The sequence below is a fragment of the Castanea sativa genome, chromosome 11 (assembly GCF_040712315.1).
Source record: "Castanea sativa cultivar Marrone di Chiusa Pesio chromosome 11, ASM4071231v1".
In the NCBI taxonomy this organism is placed as follows: Eukaryota; Viridiplantae; Streptophyta; class Magnoliopsida; order Fagales; family Fagaceae; genus Castanea; species Castanea sativa.
In genome coordinates this window covers 35,510,418-35,527,543 of record NC_134023.1, presented here as the reverse complement: position 1 = coordinate 35,527,543, position 17,126 = coordinate 35,510,418, and the positions used below count along the sequence as shown (strand labels likewise).

The 17,126-nt window shown below is 35.3% G+C and overlaps 1 protein-coding gene across 2 annotated transcripts; it reads right to left on the bottom strand.

The window, feature by feature from the left end:
* Window positions 1-7,657: 7,657 nt before the first annotated feature.
* On the bottom strand, window positions 7,658-14,282 carry LOC142615756 (phospholipid-transporting ATPase 1). Of its 2 annotated transcripts, XM_075788582.1 has the most exons (8): window positions 13,993-14,236; window positions 12,074-13,603; window positions 11,675-11,981; window positions 10,434-11,142; window positions 10,216-10,339; window positions 9,887-10,106; window positions 8,944-9,402; window positions 7,658-8,127 (listed from the first exon to the last, which is right to left on the bottom strand). In XM_075788582.1, the coding sequence occupies exons 2-8, from the start codon at window positions 13,566-13,568 to the stop codon at window positions 7,908-7,910; spliced, it is 3,534 nt and encodes a 1,177-aa protein (XP_075644697.1). In that variant the 5' UTR covers window positions 13,569-13,603; window positions 13,993-14,236; the 3' UTR covers window positions 7,658-7,907. The 2 variants fall into 2 exon arrangements, with proteins under 2 accessions (XP_075644697.1, XP_075644696.1); XM_075788581.1 differs by having other exon boundaries at window positions 12,074-14,282.
* Window positions 14,283-17,126: the final 2,844 nt, after the last annotated feature.

Below are 17,126 nucleotides of genomic sequence, written 5' to 3'. Positions count from 1 at the left end.
TTGCCTAGTCTCTCAATGCAACAAACTCTTATAGTCTTATCAATCAATAAAAAAACCAGTATGTAACTCATGCATATGCACGAAAATGTTGAACATTATTGATATAATGGAAGAATTTTATGAGTATTCATTACAATTTTGTAACTTTTAAATTAATATTATTCAAGGGAAAAAAATGTTGATTATTATTATGAATATTGTATAAGGAATTTGATAACATGAAACACTATGGTTAATAACAATCTTTTATAATAAAAATTGAAGTAATGAAATTGTTTGTTCATCATTTGGGATTTAAAACAAAAACAGTTGGATTGGTCAAATACAATAAAAATATTGCACAATAAAATATCTTGATTTTAGAACAACTACCAATTGTGTTAAAGATCGGTTGTGGCACCACCGCACACCCTTGGTGCAGTAGTCACTCCACAAGTATAAATACTTGTAGGGTGTGGGAGGCAAGGGCCGGGGTTTAAGTCTCCAGGAGAGAGCTTCACACATATATACACTTAGATTAGGCTAGAGTAGAAATTCTATCTTGTATAAAAAAAAAAAAATCGATCGTGGCAAATTATGACGGCTAGCTAACTCCTAAAGTGCTTTCATCTTTGGAGACATTTAAGTTTCCTTCAATAGAGGAGTAAATTTGGGTGGAATCTATCACTGCCCTTGCTTTCGCCTGTTTATAAATTAATGGGGGCATTAGGAGTTGAGAAGTTGACCAACTGTAGACCACCTAAACGTCAAGATCATGCATTGAGTCATAAACATTGTATTGAGATTGCAGGAGAGTAAATGCTATGTTGTTTCGCTCACCTTCCTTATCTAATCTTCCAAGACAAATCCATGCCATAAGTGATATATTCATAATGGACACTTGGAAAGATAATTATAGTGTGATCCCCACATCTAATACTACAATTAATATTTTTTAAGGTAACACATAACGCAAAATTAGACTCCAATTATAGATTTGTGGTGGGCCTTTTTTGAGATGGTGGGTTGGGCTTCCTCCTGCCACACTAAGGCCCAAAGGTTCTGGGTAGGAGAGTCTAGACCGGTCTGATTGCAACTTACCTCAAACCGACTTGTACGCAAACTAGAGCCCTTTTGTTAATACCTTGGTCACGTGCCCATGGCAGATGAGACTGTTGCAAGAAAGTTATGGCAGGCAAATATAATATAACAATAATGAAGGCAATGCGATTACTATTAGTTAGGACAAGCAAGGAATTCCAAAAAAATAATAATAAATAAAGAAAAGAGCACTATGGCCATAAAGATGCAATAAAATGATAATAATAAAGATGAGATAACACCAAAGAGGGAACCACTTCCTCAATGTAGGTAACCTCACAAGAAAGTCCTGCCACGGAGATTACTCACTTTGATAGAATGGGCCTAAATGACTTATGTTTCAGAATTCCTTATTCCTTAATCCTCAATAGAGGGTAGGCTTTTAGAGGGAGAGAAGGGATTAGACTATTGGTGCATACCCTCCATTTCAATCTTGCCTACTCTCTCTGTTTTTCTTTCTTATTTCTCTAAGTTTTCTGCTCTATTTCTTTTAACTCTCTTGTTCCATGTTTTTCTGATGTGTTTGGTTGTATGTTGTCTCTATTGCATTGTTGTTTTGTTTACTGTGCACGGCGGAGACTCCTTTTATATTGCCTATCATGACTGGGTTTTTACCATTTCACCCTTTAACCACTTTTGTCTGGATGTGGGTGTCCTTCCAGACCACCCTCTGATTTGTCAATTGCCTAGCCACTACCACTTACCTATGCTGACCACGCTACATCTCATTACCAGACAAAGAGCCTTATTTTGTTTGCTTGTTCACCGTGGCATTCCTATCCGGATAAGGGTGAGCATTCTCTCTCACTATCCCTCATGGCATGCACCTAGTGATTCCAACTCATCTTTCCCTCTTTTGGGTAGTATATCATCCCAGCAGGACATTTCCCCCAAAAGAGTTTGAACGAGAACCTTAGAATAGGCTTCCCCCTTCTCCCCACCGCTAGACCATACCCTCTCTTACCTCTGACCCATGGGCCACCACTCCTGTATTGGCTAGGTACAAGTTGGTGGTGCTTGGACCTTGTGCGTGCTCCACTTTCGTGTGTGTCCATAGTTTGTCTGCTGCTCATACGTTTGCCATAACCTGAAGGCTCATTTGTGTATTTTGCTGCTCATTCTTGGCTTCTTGTGGCATGAATAGATTTCTGAGCCTTTGTTCTTTATAGCTTGCTTCCTTCTTGGTCTGGGCCTTATTTGATTGTGGGCTTTCCTTCTTTTAAACCCGCTCTTTGTTCCTTCTGTGGGTCTACTATGACTTCTACCATGCCATCTTGTCATTCCTGTTATGCTATTGTATGACTCGTGCTTGCTGAGCTTTCTTTTGGGTTTGCTGTATACTTTTCCTTTGCTTAATTCCAGCGGCCTAGTGTTATCATTTGGCTAGCATTCATACTAGTTTGGGCTTTCTTGACCCGTTCCATTGCCTTTGGGTTTCCTTGGCCCATTACATCCATTTGGGCATCCTCAGCCCATTTCGTTCTCTTGGGCATCCTCGGCCCATTCCAATTCTTCACTCTCATGGGCTTTTGCTAAGTTTTTTGGGCTTCCTCGGCCCAAATTTCCATATCATTTTCCTTTGGGGTTTATGGGCTTAACATCAACTCCTTACTCATTTAATTTATTACTTTGAGCCTCTTTCGCCCATTCTTGCTTGCTTTCCATTTCTCATAGTACCCATGAGTTTATTACTTCTCTCTCTGGGCTCCCTTAGGCCCGCTTGCTATCTTTGAGGCCCATTTGCTATTTTCTAGGCCTATGATCAATTATTCCTGTCATTCGGGTTTAATGGGTTTTTTTCCCAATTTACTAACTCTTTTTCCTCCCATTTTGTTGGGCTTCTTCTTGCTATTGGGTCTCTTGCCAAAATGAGCATCAACAAGATTCTAGTTAGATTTTCAAACCTATAAAAGAAAAATCTAAGATTGAAAAAAAAAATAACGAAAGAAATAATTTTAATCGAAGAGATTAATAAAGAACATTATTTTCACATTTGAAATGGGAAAATTTTTTTGATAAAAGAAGTGCAAATTCCTAATGTACTAACTTATTTTTACAATTTGATCATTATGTTATTTTATATTACAATTTGATCATTATGTTATTTTATATTAATTAAAATATCATAATTCACAGTTGTACTTAAGGTTTGTCAAACTAGTATAAATCTTTTCATGCAAATAGAATGTGAAACTTTGATATTTTTAAAAATAATTTTAAAAAAAAAATCATAAATGACTTATTCATGGTAAACAAGCATATAATAGATGAATCATGTGTAACACATGTTATTTTTGTGTGGATTTTCTATACTAAATATTGCATAGTATTCATATAAATGGACTTTTATTATTCAAATCAATCTCAAGTACTTGCATGCACATGTGTGCATGCATGTGTGCGTCATTTATAGATTTTTCTTATCCCCTTGAAGTCAAATCCTCACTCCGTTATTGATTACATGTGCCTTCCAATTATCTACTTCTACGATAATGAACTGCTACATTTGTTTAAGGAGGGAATTTTCTATACTAAAATATTGCATAGTATTCATATTGACTTTTATTATTCAAATTAATCTTAAGTACTTACATGCAGGTGTATAGATGCATATGTGCGTCACTTATAAATTCACCTTATCCCTTTAAAGTCAAATCCTGACTCTGTCACTGATTACGTATGCCTCCCAATTATCTCCCTTGGTAATGAACTATTGCATTTATTTAAAGGAGAGTATTTTTGTTCCAATCTTTTGAAGAAGTTAGAGATTTTTAATGAATATTCATTCTTTTAGTGCAAGCCTAGATTAAAGCCCAAATGTGATCCAACTTTTTAGCTTTATGCAAGCTTCTCTTTTTATAAAGAACAAAAATTCTTTACCCAGTCACTCTCTTGGTCATGTCAATTTATTGACCTTACACCCTCGTCCTCCCCTTCTCAGTCTTCCACTTTCTCTCTCTATTATAAGGGTGTGTAGAAAACCCACCAATCCGTCAAACCCGACCCGACCCAACCCGCTGGGTTGGGTCGATTTTTAGGGTTTGGTGGGTTGGGTTGGGTTATAAATAAAAAAAAATTTGTAGCAGGTCGGGTTGGATTTGGGTCATAAAATTACAAACCCACCAAACCCGACCCGACCCACCCATATCTTAATATATATTTAAAATATATTATATATTTAATAATTTTTTTTAAGTTAAAACCCAGCTGTAGAGCACTTCATCAATTCCTACAAACATATATAATATAAAATCCTATTACTTTCTTTAATATATATTTAAATATATTATATAATTAATAAATAAAAATGGGTTCAATTTAATAATAATAATAAAAATGTTCAACCCATGGGTTCAACCCAACCCAACCCGACCCATGTGGGTTGGATTGGGTTAGGTTGGACATATGTGATGGGTTGGGTTGGGTCGAATTTTTTTTGATAGTGTTAGATTCTTTTATGGTATCAAAGCAATCTTCAATCTTCTCACCAAGAAAATTTTTATCTCTAGAGATGTACTCTTCCATGAAACTGTGTTTCCTTTTGTTTCTGCCATTGTTTCTCCTCATTCCTCTATTTCTTTGCCTCATATCTTCCCTTCAGTTGCTACTGAACCTGATTTTACATCTCCTCTTGTTCCTGAATCTATTACTTCTTCACATAAACATTTCTATTGATTCTAGTGCATCCAATCCAGTGGCTCCACCCTTCCTTCCATTTTCTGAGACAGCCTTATATGCTGTTCCTAATCATAGTGATTCTGCAGATTTCAATCATCTTCCTATAGCTTCTGTAGATCCTCCTTCTCCATCACTTCCCTCTAATCCTCCTTTAAGAAAATTTGCTAGAGTTTCCAAACTCCCAGCTTACTTACAAGATTATCAATGCAGCAATGTTATTTATGATGCTCATGTTCTTTCCACTTTTTCCAACAAGGATGGTTCTGCTCCTATCACTTCAGGTACAAAATACCCCTCATCTCACTATCTTGACTCCTCTAAACTGTCCTCTTCTTATTCCTTTTTTTGTTCCTTAATTGCTGCTATTCCTGAGCCTAAGTTCTCTCATCAGGCTATTAAAGACCCCAACTGGCAAGCTGCCATGACAGCTAAGATCAATGCCTTAGAATCCAACAATACTTGGACCCTTACTCCTTTGCCTCCTCATAAAAGGGCTATAGGCTGTAAATGGGTATATAGAGTGAAATACAAGGCTGATAGGTCTGTGGAAAGGTACAAGGCATGGCTATTTGCAAAAGGATTCACTCAATAAGAGGGGTTGGACTTTACTGAAACTTTCTCTCCTGTTGCTAAGATGACTATTGTCAAAACTCTCCTTGCTATTGCTGTTGTGAAAGGCTGGCATTTGAGTCAATTGGATGTCAACAACGCATTTCTTCATGGTGATTTGCATGAAGAAGTATATATGCAGCTTCCTCAAGGCTTTCACAGCAAAGGGGCCAATATAGTGTGCAAACTCAACAAGTCCTTGTATGGTATCAAGCAAGCTTCAAGACAATGGTATTCTAAGTTTTCAAATACCTTATTGAAGTATGGTTTCAAGCAGTCCAAGCAGACTACTCTTTGTTTACTAAGAGGTTCAATAATTCATTCATAGCATTACTTATCTATGTAGATGACATATTAATTGCTAGCAATGACATTCAGGCTGTTGATAAATTGAAGGTTTCATTAGATCAGGAATTCAAACTCAAGGATCTTGGAGTTCTAAAGTATTTCCTTGGACTTGAGTGGCAAGATCAGATAAGGGTATTTCCATCTGCCAAAGGAAATATGCTCTAGAGGTTTTGAAGAAAGCAGGTATGACAACATGCAAACCTAGTAAGGTGCCAATGGAGCAAAATCTGAAGTTAAGTAAGTTTCATGGCAAACCACTTTTGATCCAGGGATTTATAGAAGACTGGTGGGAAGATTATTATATCTTACCATCACTAGACCAAATATAGGTTATGCAGTAAACAAACTCGGTCAATTTGTCTCTAAGCCTAGGAAACCACACTTAGATGCAGCTTATAAAGTCCTTCAATACATCAAACCAGATCTGATCTGCATTTGAAGGCTTACACAGATGCTGATTGGGCTTCTTGTGTAGATACAAGAAGATCCACTACTGGATATTGTGTATTTTTGGAAAATTCCTTGATATCATGGAAGTCTAAAAAGCAGTCTATAGTGTCCAAATCCTCTGCTGAAGCTGAGTATCGAGCAATGGCAGTGACCGTATGTGAGATGACATGGTTACTTGTTTTGTTGAAGGATTTGGAAATTTATCACCCACAGCCTACACTCCTTTTCTGTGGCAATCAAGTAGCCATTCACATTGGAGAAAATCCTGTTTTTCATGAAAGAACCAAGCATATTGAAGTTGATTGTCACTTGGTTAGAGATAAAGTGCAAGATAAGGTTGTTAGATTGTTTTATACTCCCACACATTCACAATTGGCAGATTTGCTCACTAAAGCTTTAAGTGGTCAACAACTCAAATACTTACTTACCAAGATGAACATAGTTAATATTCATAGTTCTGGTTCTCATCTTGAGGAGGACTGTCAAAGTTCTGCACCCAAAAGCAAGAAGAAGAACCAGCTACAAGCATCAGATGAGAGGGAGTAGACATAGGCTATACGACAGACAAAGTTCTTTGTACATATGGCAAAGCTACAAGTAGTTTTTGTATCTTTATTTATTCTTAGTGTTCACACGTGCAACAACCATTTGTAACTAATCCTCACACAAGCTCCGTATAATGTGCTTAGTTTGTCGGTGCTTAGTAAGTCAGTTAGATTAATTTTCTGGTATAAATGTAATCTGGATGTACAGAATCATTTAAGCTAATACAATCAGAAATTTCTCAGCCTTCTTGCTCTGTTGCTCTCTGTTTTCTTCTTTCTCTGATAGTGTTAGATTCTTTTAGTTCTAATTGAGAAGGGATTTAGGTGTTTGGCTTTTGGGAGAGACTGATTATTTGATTCTTAAGTAACATCGCTGTTTTGGGAATTCGAAAGTGAACAAAAAATAACCAAAACATCTATGTTTTGGACAGAACCATCCAAACTGTTCTGACCCGCAAATGGTTCTACAAATTTACCTGTTGAGCCATTGAGTTGAGAATTTTAACAATAATTTTACTAGAACAGTTTTAGGGGGTGTATTGAACCATTACACTGATTACAGAGACCAGTTCATGATTGGCGGTCCAGGCCGTTTGTTTTTTCAAACACTGGTCATAACATTTTAAAGGCGGCTTTTGAACCTTTCTTAGAACGTTGGAGAGGTATGCACTATGCACGAAAGTTTTTTTTAGAAAGCTAACATCAAAAACCTGTAAATTAATCACTCAAAGCAAGGAAGCTGCATTGAGGACAAAACTGAGGCCAACCTAAACCTGTCTGATGCATGCTGATTTGAGAAACCATAAAGTAGAAATGTTAGGCTACTAATAAGGTTATTATCTCACTATATAAATGAAATCATCTGCTGCAATAATAGAAAACCAGAACCCGGCTCTCGCTTACTCAAAACAAAAAACATCCCTGCATCAAGGAAAGACAAGGTGAAATTCGTATCAAAATCTTTCTTGATAAAATTCTTGTAACAAGTGTCTAATTTTTCTGTACTAAAAAAAGGCTAATTTACACTGGATAACTTGATTGATACAACAGAACAAAATACAATATGTTAGAAAAAAATCTATCCTTCGGATAGCAAACAATAAAAACCGGCAACTAAGAGAGATACTCCGAAGCAGCCTAAAGAATAGGATACTTTACAAAAGAAAAGGATATGCAAAAAAGAACAAAATCATCTTATCATCTCCGTTGAGGACCCAGGATAGCATTCATTTCTATTTGTACATCTCCAACCTCCCTCAGATTCCCAAACTTCTCAGCTTCTCTTGCGATCTGAACATCACAAGGACTATAATATTGATAAAGGTATTTTACAACAAAACGAGGAATTAGGCCTACTATGACGCATGCAAGCAAGCATAACCAAAACGTTGCAGTTTTCGCGACATCAAAGATTGCCCTGTCAAAGAACATTGGAGTTGCAAACATCAATCTCTATTTGAAAAGCGGAAATTTCACAAATTTAGAGGGTTTTTCAGTCATGAATTCTAATTTCTCTTTGGTCAGAATCACAGAACTGACATTCAACACATGATGTGGGAAGCACAAAGAAACATTTGTTTTTATTTAGTTTTATTTAATTTTCAAGTTCAATTGTATTTTTATAAGGTTATTAGTATTTTTTTTAATTAAATTTCCTAGCCAATGTTATGTTTGTAATTCAATATTTGAGTTTTCCTCCTAGTCAATGTCATTTTTGAAATTCAATATTTGAGTTTTCCCAAGTATATTATTGTAAGTTAGAATTAGGTTTAATCCCAATAGTCTATATCAGCATATTATTGTACTCCTATGGAGACAGCTTACAGTTTGATGAATTAAATTTCTATTGGAAATTTTCCAATGGTCCAGCGTTGACCTTAGCCATCCCTAGGTGCTGACTCCTACAGGGTCTCTCTAGAGTTGACTTCAAGCAAAGCCTAGGTGCTGATTCCTAGGTTACCTATCCTTTATTTTTCAATTCTTTAATTTTCGTGTTGCATTGTTTTGATTTTTTCCTACATCAAATTGTTAAGAACTATGTTTGTAGTTCAACAAAATGAGTATGCCTAACTTTTATTGCTAACAACTGTGTTCTTATAGTTTAACAGAATGAGTACACGTGTTAACTTTCTTTTTGATAAGTGAGTATACACATATTCAGAAAAAAGAGTAAGTATGCACTTAATTATGTACTTTTAGAAAGAAAGATGGTGTATAAGATAAGAGCGCTTACCAGTAACCAATAAGAAAGGGTAAAGCATCAATGACAGTGACACAAATGAAAGTAGCAATTATAGAACCCCAAATGGCTGCATGAGTAGTCCAATTCCACCTGATAACGTCAATGGCCAAGTGTAGATTAACCAATATAACCACTGCAAGTATCCAAAGATCTCCTAGACTTGATATATCAATGCTACTACCCCAGTATGCTAAGAGAGGGATAAAGAAGATAGCTACACTTTGCCAGATAGTGTCAACCATTGTTAGCCAAAACAACTTTGTGTTGTAGCACTCATGCCTTTGCCCAGCCCCATAAAGCTGAGGATACTTTAGAAGAGTCTTCCTACTTAGGTCCTTGTCAAGAATTCCAACAACAATAGTAGGCAATGAAGTATAGATTATAGAATACAACATGCTGCTCCATTCATTAATTGCAGTTGTCAAGGTGAAAGCAGTAAAGAGCACAAACCTACACAGAGCATGTGAAACATTAGCGATTGTGATAATCAGAAAATATAGATTTGATTAATTAGGTTAAACTGTCTTCTTCTTCTTTTTTTAAGTTCAATTTGAACCAACTTCCCTAGGAAGTAATTCAAATTTGAATTACAAAATCATATGATAATTTTGGAGAGACATCTAGATTTGACTACAAGAAGAATCAAAATTAAATTTATCTTCAGCTATACAACTTCTAGCTCAAAAAGTAGTAAAATAAAAGACCTAGCAAGCATGATTGGAAACACAACCATACAAAACAACTTTTCCCCGAAGAGAGAGTGTGAGAAAGTAAGAGAGCCAAAACATTGTTCAGGCTCAGGTGGAGATTGAAATCAAGGGCTGCATAACAAACTCCAATAGATTTAACCAGCTAACTCAGATGCATAATCATGAATACAGAATCATTATAAAGAAAAAATCAAAGCATATACAATTGCGAAAATCGTACTCACCAAAATAATACAAAAACCATCACTGCATTCCTGTAAAAGTTATATAATATCATGTAGCCCATCCGCTGGTAATTCCAATGCCCATGGACCAATAAAAGGGGAACTAAGAATCTGAACTGCCCCATCGAAAAATCTGATGCCATTACAGCTTGCCTACCCTCTTGGCCACTGATTCCAATTCCCACATCAGCCATTTGGATCATTGAAACATCATTGGCACCTGTTAGTGGTCCAAGTAGAATTTCAGTAATAAACATCAGTACGTAAGCAGTAACAAGTGCATTCTATTTTCTATATGTTTGAGAGCATAAGATATTGATTTAACGTACCATCCCCAATGGCAAGTGTCATGTCAGCAGTCCTGTTCTTCACGAGGGCTACTATTCCAGCCTTTTGCAATGGAGCCACTCGACAACATAGCACCACAGAACATTTACTAGCCAGTTGAAAGAGCTGCAACTCAAAATGAGTAAGCTACATCAGCATATGAGGCATCACCAAGAACTAGAAAAGAAAAGGACAACCATGTAGGTTTAGAAATGCTTACCTGTTCTTCAAGTTCACTGTCAAGAATATAAACAAGGCTGGTACCATCAATAATCAAGGCCACTGGAGTTGGACTAGCTTCAGAACTTCCTCCGGTATTGTCTGTGACCCCAGCAACAGTCGTGAGCTTCTTAGACATGACAATGGCATCTTCCAAACTCTTTCTACATGACTCTTTAGAATTGTTATTAATTATTATCTGGGTCATCTTACTTGTCAGGAGCCTAGAGGAGTACCCAATTGATATGGCAGTTTCTTGCTTGTCCCCAGTCAAAACCCATACTTTAATCCCTGCCATTCTGAGAGATTCTATGGCTTCTGGCACCCCTTGTTGCAGTTTATCTTCAATAGCAGAAGCACCCAGTATGCACAGATTGTTCTCAACAGCACTAGCAACCTTTCGAAGCAAAGCAGCTCTACCAATTACAGCAGTGCTTGCTTCCTCAAAGGAAGAGTGCCACTGCTCGAATTCTGAAGCACTCAGCTGCCGCATCCCAACAACAAGTGTCCTCAAACCCAGTGAGGAGTAATCATGAAGATGGGATTCAGTTGCATGCAGTATGTTCTTGTTCAAAGATTTATCTATCACACCAAACATGGATGAGTCAGCACCTTTAACAAAGACTTTCACACTCTTGTCAGGGCAGCCCAATATAACTGACATCCTCTTCCGGTCACTATCGAACTCATGCAAACCCAAAACATTGAACCTGCAGTTGCCATGATGGAGAAATTCATTAAAGAAGATGTGATAAGGTTTTACCTCTTAAAAGAAGCTACCTATGAATGTGATAAGATAATCACTTGAAAGAGTAATCAAGTATTACCACTTAAACCACTGCAACCACTATCACCCCACAGTTACTTTAGTGTCAAAAAATCATCCCCATCCTCCTCTCACCTTCATGTTTACGCTGCTATATGATTGAAACAAAAAATACTTTTTTTTTAAGTACTGACACAATGCATAACTGAGAGAATTGTTCTACACAGAATTTACCTTTAGATGTCAACATTGTACTGAAGTGGAATTTTGAAACCACTAATATATCACCCTAAATTCCCTCCTACTTGTTCAAAAGCAGCCAAAAAATTGGCAGCCACACTGTCAATGCTGCTCTAACAATATTAGAGCCACAAAGCCACTTCACTAATCAATTGGTGGGGTGGTCCTAGTGGAAGAAGAGGTGCTAACGAGAAGTTAAGGGAAAAGAAAGGGACAATAGCAGCACGTCAAATTACCTTTGCCTTTCTCCTTGAATATCGATAACTATATAGCCAGAGGTTCGTTCTATAAGCATAAAACCGTAGGCAGCAGCAGCATACACCAATGCTTGTTCATCAGGAGACTCCCCTTGGTAATCTATCATCTTCACAGTAGGATCAGATGTGTCTGTAACAAGAGGCACAATTGTATTGCATGCTGCTAATGCAAGGAAGAAATCATAAACATGTCTGCCTTCTTTTGTGTCATTTCTTCTTTCTGATAATTGTAAAAGTTCTGGGTCAGTCTTGACGTTCATCTTTGGCTTTATGACCTTCCCCTCCACTGATACCAAGTAAGGCAAATATAAGATGAAATTGTTTTGCTAATGTGACAAATCAGAAATACTAAATATTATTAAAAAAAAATGGTATTACCTTGAACAGAGTATCCAACTGGCTCAATTTGAGATTTAGCACCACTGTAATCTACTCCCCATATGCTTACACGTTGAAATTCCATCTTGTTCTCTGTAAGTGTACCAGTTTTATCCGAGAATACGTACTTTATTTGTCCTAAATCTTCATTTATATTCAAAGACCTGCACTGAAATCTTGAATTTGATGCCTCATCATACATTTCGGTATCTCGGATCATGAAGTAAGCCTGACCAACACGAACAAGCTCCATGGAAATGTATAGAGAAATAGGGATCATGATCTGGAACACAATAACTGACATGAGGAATGTGAATAAAATCTCCAATCCCACTCCATAATAGTTATAGTCTTTCCCCATAAGATCCTTTTTTCTGTAATAAGGCAAGTAATTTAATTCGTTCTTGTGGCGCAGCAACCAAGCAAGGGCACAGGCAGAGACAACAGTACACAAAGCAACAAGAAACAAAGAGAGTATTATGATCTCAATGTTCATATGGGTCTCAAGCCGACTCCTCTTAGATGGAGCTCCTGAGTTGTTGAGCATAGCTTTGGTCTCACGCCCAGCATACACCGCAACACCAATGCCCCATTCAGTATTCTTGAGCTCACAACCTCGAAGAATAATATTGGACGGTCCAAGTGACAGCCTCCTCCCATCGACTTCCATGTTTGCATGAAAACCATAAATATTCCTATTCGGTTTCTCACACTTAATCAATCCAATAACTTTCTCCTTTTCAGGCATCTTAAATAGGGTCTCGTGTTTTGCATACCGAGTCTTCAAATTCGACTCCCCATCCAAATTAACTGTCTGCACATACGCAACTCCAGTCGGGTCACTAGTGGAGAGCAGCACCATATCACAAGGAAGAGTTTCGCTTGCATGAATTTTGATGATTTCACCAACTCTGATATCCTTCCATTTTTTAGGCTGGAACTGATTATTAACAAGAACAGATGCTATCCGGTTATTCTCAATTCTGTCTGACCTATGCCGTCTATAGTCCTCATAGGCATCCTTAATCGCCGTAACTGATAGAACAAAGGCCAATGGCAAAATTGAGACTCCCCGACCAAAAACAGCCAGCTGGGGGAGCTGATTAAGTATAGCAATCGCAAGGAAATATATGTATGCAACTCTATGAAATTGTTCAAAAATATTCTTTGGCAAAAAAGTAATAAACGAATACTTGGAAGTCCTTACAGAATTCCCGGCAAATTCAAACTTCTCATTTGTCTTCACAGGATCATTTATATAAATCAACCTTGCATCTTCATCACTAATTTCCTTCTGGGACGTACTAAGCCCTTCAGAATCAGCCCCTCTTGAGCCATGTCTCACCGGCTTCGATCCAAAATCAGCAAAACTCACTTCCCTAATGGAATTCCCGGAGGCCTTGGAATGAGAGGACAAAATACTTCTTCTTGATGAGGAGGAATTGAGTGTGGCCTCCACACTTGATGAATTCTCAGCTGAGTTTTTCGTTTCCATTCCGGAAGGGTGGCCAGAATTGGATTTAAATAGATCTAACAAAACGGGAACAGTGAATAAATCTTGGGTATTGGGAACTCTAGGAGATGGAATCAAAAGGGGACGCTCAGAGGTCATGATCTGAGAGGATCAGAGACCTCCTGAGCTTTCCAGAGTCAATAATCAACAAATTCATGAAAGACCCAGATAGCAATTATCTATTTTGGTAATCACCCAGATGGTAGTTTCAACCAAAGTTTACAAATTTTACAACAACAGCTACAGAAATTGAAGAAAATAAGCAAACCCCAGAACTACAACACTACTTGTATATAGGCAAAAAAAAAACACAACAAAAACCAAACCAATAAAAGGTGTTTAGACAACGATTGTACACAAAAGAATCTAGAGAAAGTGAGAAACTCTAAAGGTTGTTAGAACTTACTTTTGGTTGTATCCCAGGTCAAGTTTTAGAGAGAGCAATATATGAGCAGAGAGAGAGAGAGAGAGAGAGATGAATTCATACGTTGGGCGTTTTTGTTGTGAGAAATATGACAGCCGTGATAGTTATACAATGAACTAGGATGCGTGTCTTTTAGGGACAATAAGGACGAATTGAACAAAGTCAAAGGCATTGTTTTGGTGTGAGAAAGAAAGGGAAAGAGAGAGAAGACGGAGAATGCAAAGAAAATTGGGGAAGAAGAAGTCTACAAATCGTAATGGGTGGCGACAGCAACAGCATCACAACAACAACAAAGAAAAAAAAAATACCATTCTTATTATAAATAAATAAAAAAATTCTAATTTTGAATAAATAGTAATAATTGATACTAAACTAATAATAAAAAGAAAGAGAAATATATATATTCTTTTGTTTTGTGTCAAAAAGTCATGTGCGTGTTTGAGATAAACCAGATACAAGAAAAGAAAAGTCTTTTCAGAGAGAGAGAGAGAGAGAGCTTTCAGACAAAGAAATATATGTTAAATCATAAAATGTTGTTCTAGAAGGTCGACTGCTGATCTGGTGTGGATGGATTTTACATTATTTTAATGTAATAACTACTTATAAACTAACTGTACAATATTAGTATTTTCAATTATTGTTAAGAGGTGTCTGACTTTGACCAAGATCATATACAATGCAATGAAGATCTTGTTTGTTTCATGGACAAGTGTATTTTTCCCTCTTTTTGAACAAAAATTGAATTGAAATTCTCAAAATCTTTTCTTTTCTGAGCAGTAGGAGTGCTTCCCATGCCCTTTCCTTTTTATTCATTATGATTTTTCTTGCTTTGATTCAAAAACACACCGACGGTCTAGCACGCCTGCTTTGATGGCTTCTAGTATTTGGACTAATTTGACTTCTTCTTTTTTTTTCTTTCCAATGACAGAAATATAGGCATACATGTTCTCATTATTAATTTTGTCTTAAATATTTCTTTTTATTGATTTCTTTTTTTTTTAAATGCCCTCAATCCATGTTAATAGGGATTTTGTTTCGTTTTTCTTCTTTTTTTTTTTAATTCCACATTTGGGGTTCCAGATGTTTTTATTATAATCACAAAAACTGCTAGGGTTACAAAAATCTTGGCATGTTAATAGGAAGGTTAGTGTCTTAATTTATTGAAAGAAAAAAAATATTAAGTGACTGGTTATTATTGACAAACAAAAAATAATTTTAGTGGTAGGTTTAAATTAGAATCAATAATCTTACCGCTTAGAATTTATAGCAAAAATTTTGTGGATGTAGCACTTCTTAAAAAACAATCATTATGAAAAAAGAGAAAGCTACAAGGCTTTTAACTTGTTAATAGGAAATTTAGTGTCTTGATCTAATAATAAAAATCAATCATTATGAGGATGATATTTATAGATTCAAATCTATTTCATCTATTAAATCCCAAAACAAAAAAAACAAAAAAAAAAGCTATGGTATCTCTACATTTCGATGTTTTAATTTTCATAATTTCTTCATAATTATTTATAAAAAAATGCTAACGAATGAACTTAGAGTATTGGTTAATAATCCATTTAAAGAAAATTTTTATGGGAAAAAAAAAGTAATTAATATTTTGACAGTTTTTTTCATTTCTCATAAAAATAATGTTAAAACTTTCATAAAATTGACTATTAACTAATGCCCTAATGGCACTTATTAGAATGACTCTTATTTATAAATGACTAAAACTAAAAACACTTGAAATAAAATAATCATAAAGAAGTCCAGTATAATTAATAAATTTTTTATTTATTGTTAAGTTTCTTTAAAAGGATCTTCAGACTGTTAATTGCTAAAATAGAAAAAAAAAATCATAGATATTTGTTTCTATATTAAAAGTCTAAACTTTTTTTGAGCAACAAAAGTCTAAACTTGGTTCGTTTATCTCAGCATTCCTTTTTATATCGTATACTTTGGTTTGCCCAAAAAAAATATGTCGTTTACTTTAGAGATGGCTTTAAAATTAGGTGGAAATGGAAACCCTTTTACACGGATCACAAAAAAATTAATTATTGTTTGACTTCCCTAACTGAACATTCTAGATAAACTGTACCAGAAAATTTTGATAATTAAAAAAAAAAAAAAACTGTACCAGAAAATGTGTAAAAGTTCGAGAATTTTTTTTTAAGTTGTACAAATTTTAGTAATGAATAAATTATAATAAATAATATCTTTGGGTCAAATTTGTTGTTGATTGATCCTATATTGCTGATTATTTAATCAACAATATCATAGGTAAAATTTGCTGGTGATTTTATGTGTGCCGTTTGAACATTTTCAAGCTTATTTGCAATTTTAATTTATTTTTGTTACTATTTAAGGGTTTCATTGCAGTTTTTATATTATTTATGGGTTTCACTATACTATTCAATTAACTTTTACATTTAACTACAATACTTAGTTTCAGCTAACTAAACTGTTCACAAAATTTTACATATATATTTGTTGATTATTTAATCAAATTCTTCATTTTTGTTAAAATCCTTTTAATAAGAATCAAATTATTGATATAGGAATCCAAGTCAAGTGTTGAAGCTTTCCAAATTCTAAGTAATCTGTTTTGTATGAGATGGTATTTTCAGCAATTAATGTGGCATTAGCTGAGGCCGACATATATGGCGCCACCAGATCATGACGTGATATAGATCCCTTGTGCTTTATGCCTTTATCTTGTCAAGCTCCCATTAACTGCACGTAGACTAATGTGATTGTTACGTAAATTAATTAGATTTCTCTCAACTCTCAAGTTTTTTAAAGATAACCATATCATTGAATTTTGAATAATGTTTTTATGAAATATGTGAATTGGATTTTGTCATACGAACATTAAGTTTTACTTTCTTTTTTTTTTTTATGTAGTGTCAAAATTCAATTTACTAATTTTATAATAAATGAATAATATTTGTATAGTGAAATTATCTTAAAACTTTCAAAACATGTGAAATATTTTTATTATAAAAGACATGATTAGAAGCGAAATTAATCTTATAAATATTAATCAATATTACTAAAAAATAAATAAACAATTATCTCATACAAAAATTAAATTCAAACATTAAGAAAAAATAATCAATTCATGG

Bases quoted from the DNA above. Each gene is read 5' to 3' on its own strand.
- LOC142615756 (XM_075788581.1), bottom strand. From the start codon at position 13,685: ATGACCTCTGAGCGTCCCCTTTTGATTCCATCTCCTAGAGTTCCCAAT. The intron at 10,107-10,215 runs GTACGTTAAATC...GACCACTAACAG, and splicing joins GACACTTGCCATTGGGGATG to GTGCCAATGATGTTTCAATG. The intron at 9,403-9,886 runs GTGAGTACGATT...TGCTCTGTGTAG, and splicing joins ATGGTTTTTGTATTATTTTG to GTTTGTGCTCTTTACTGCTT.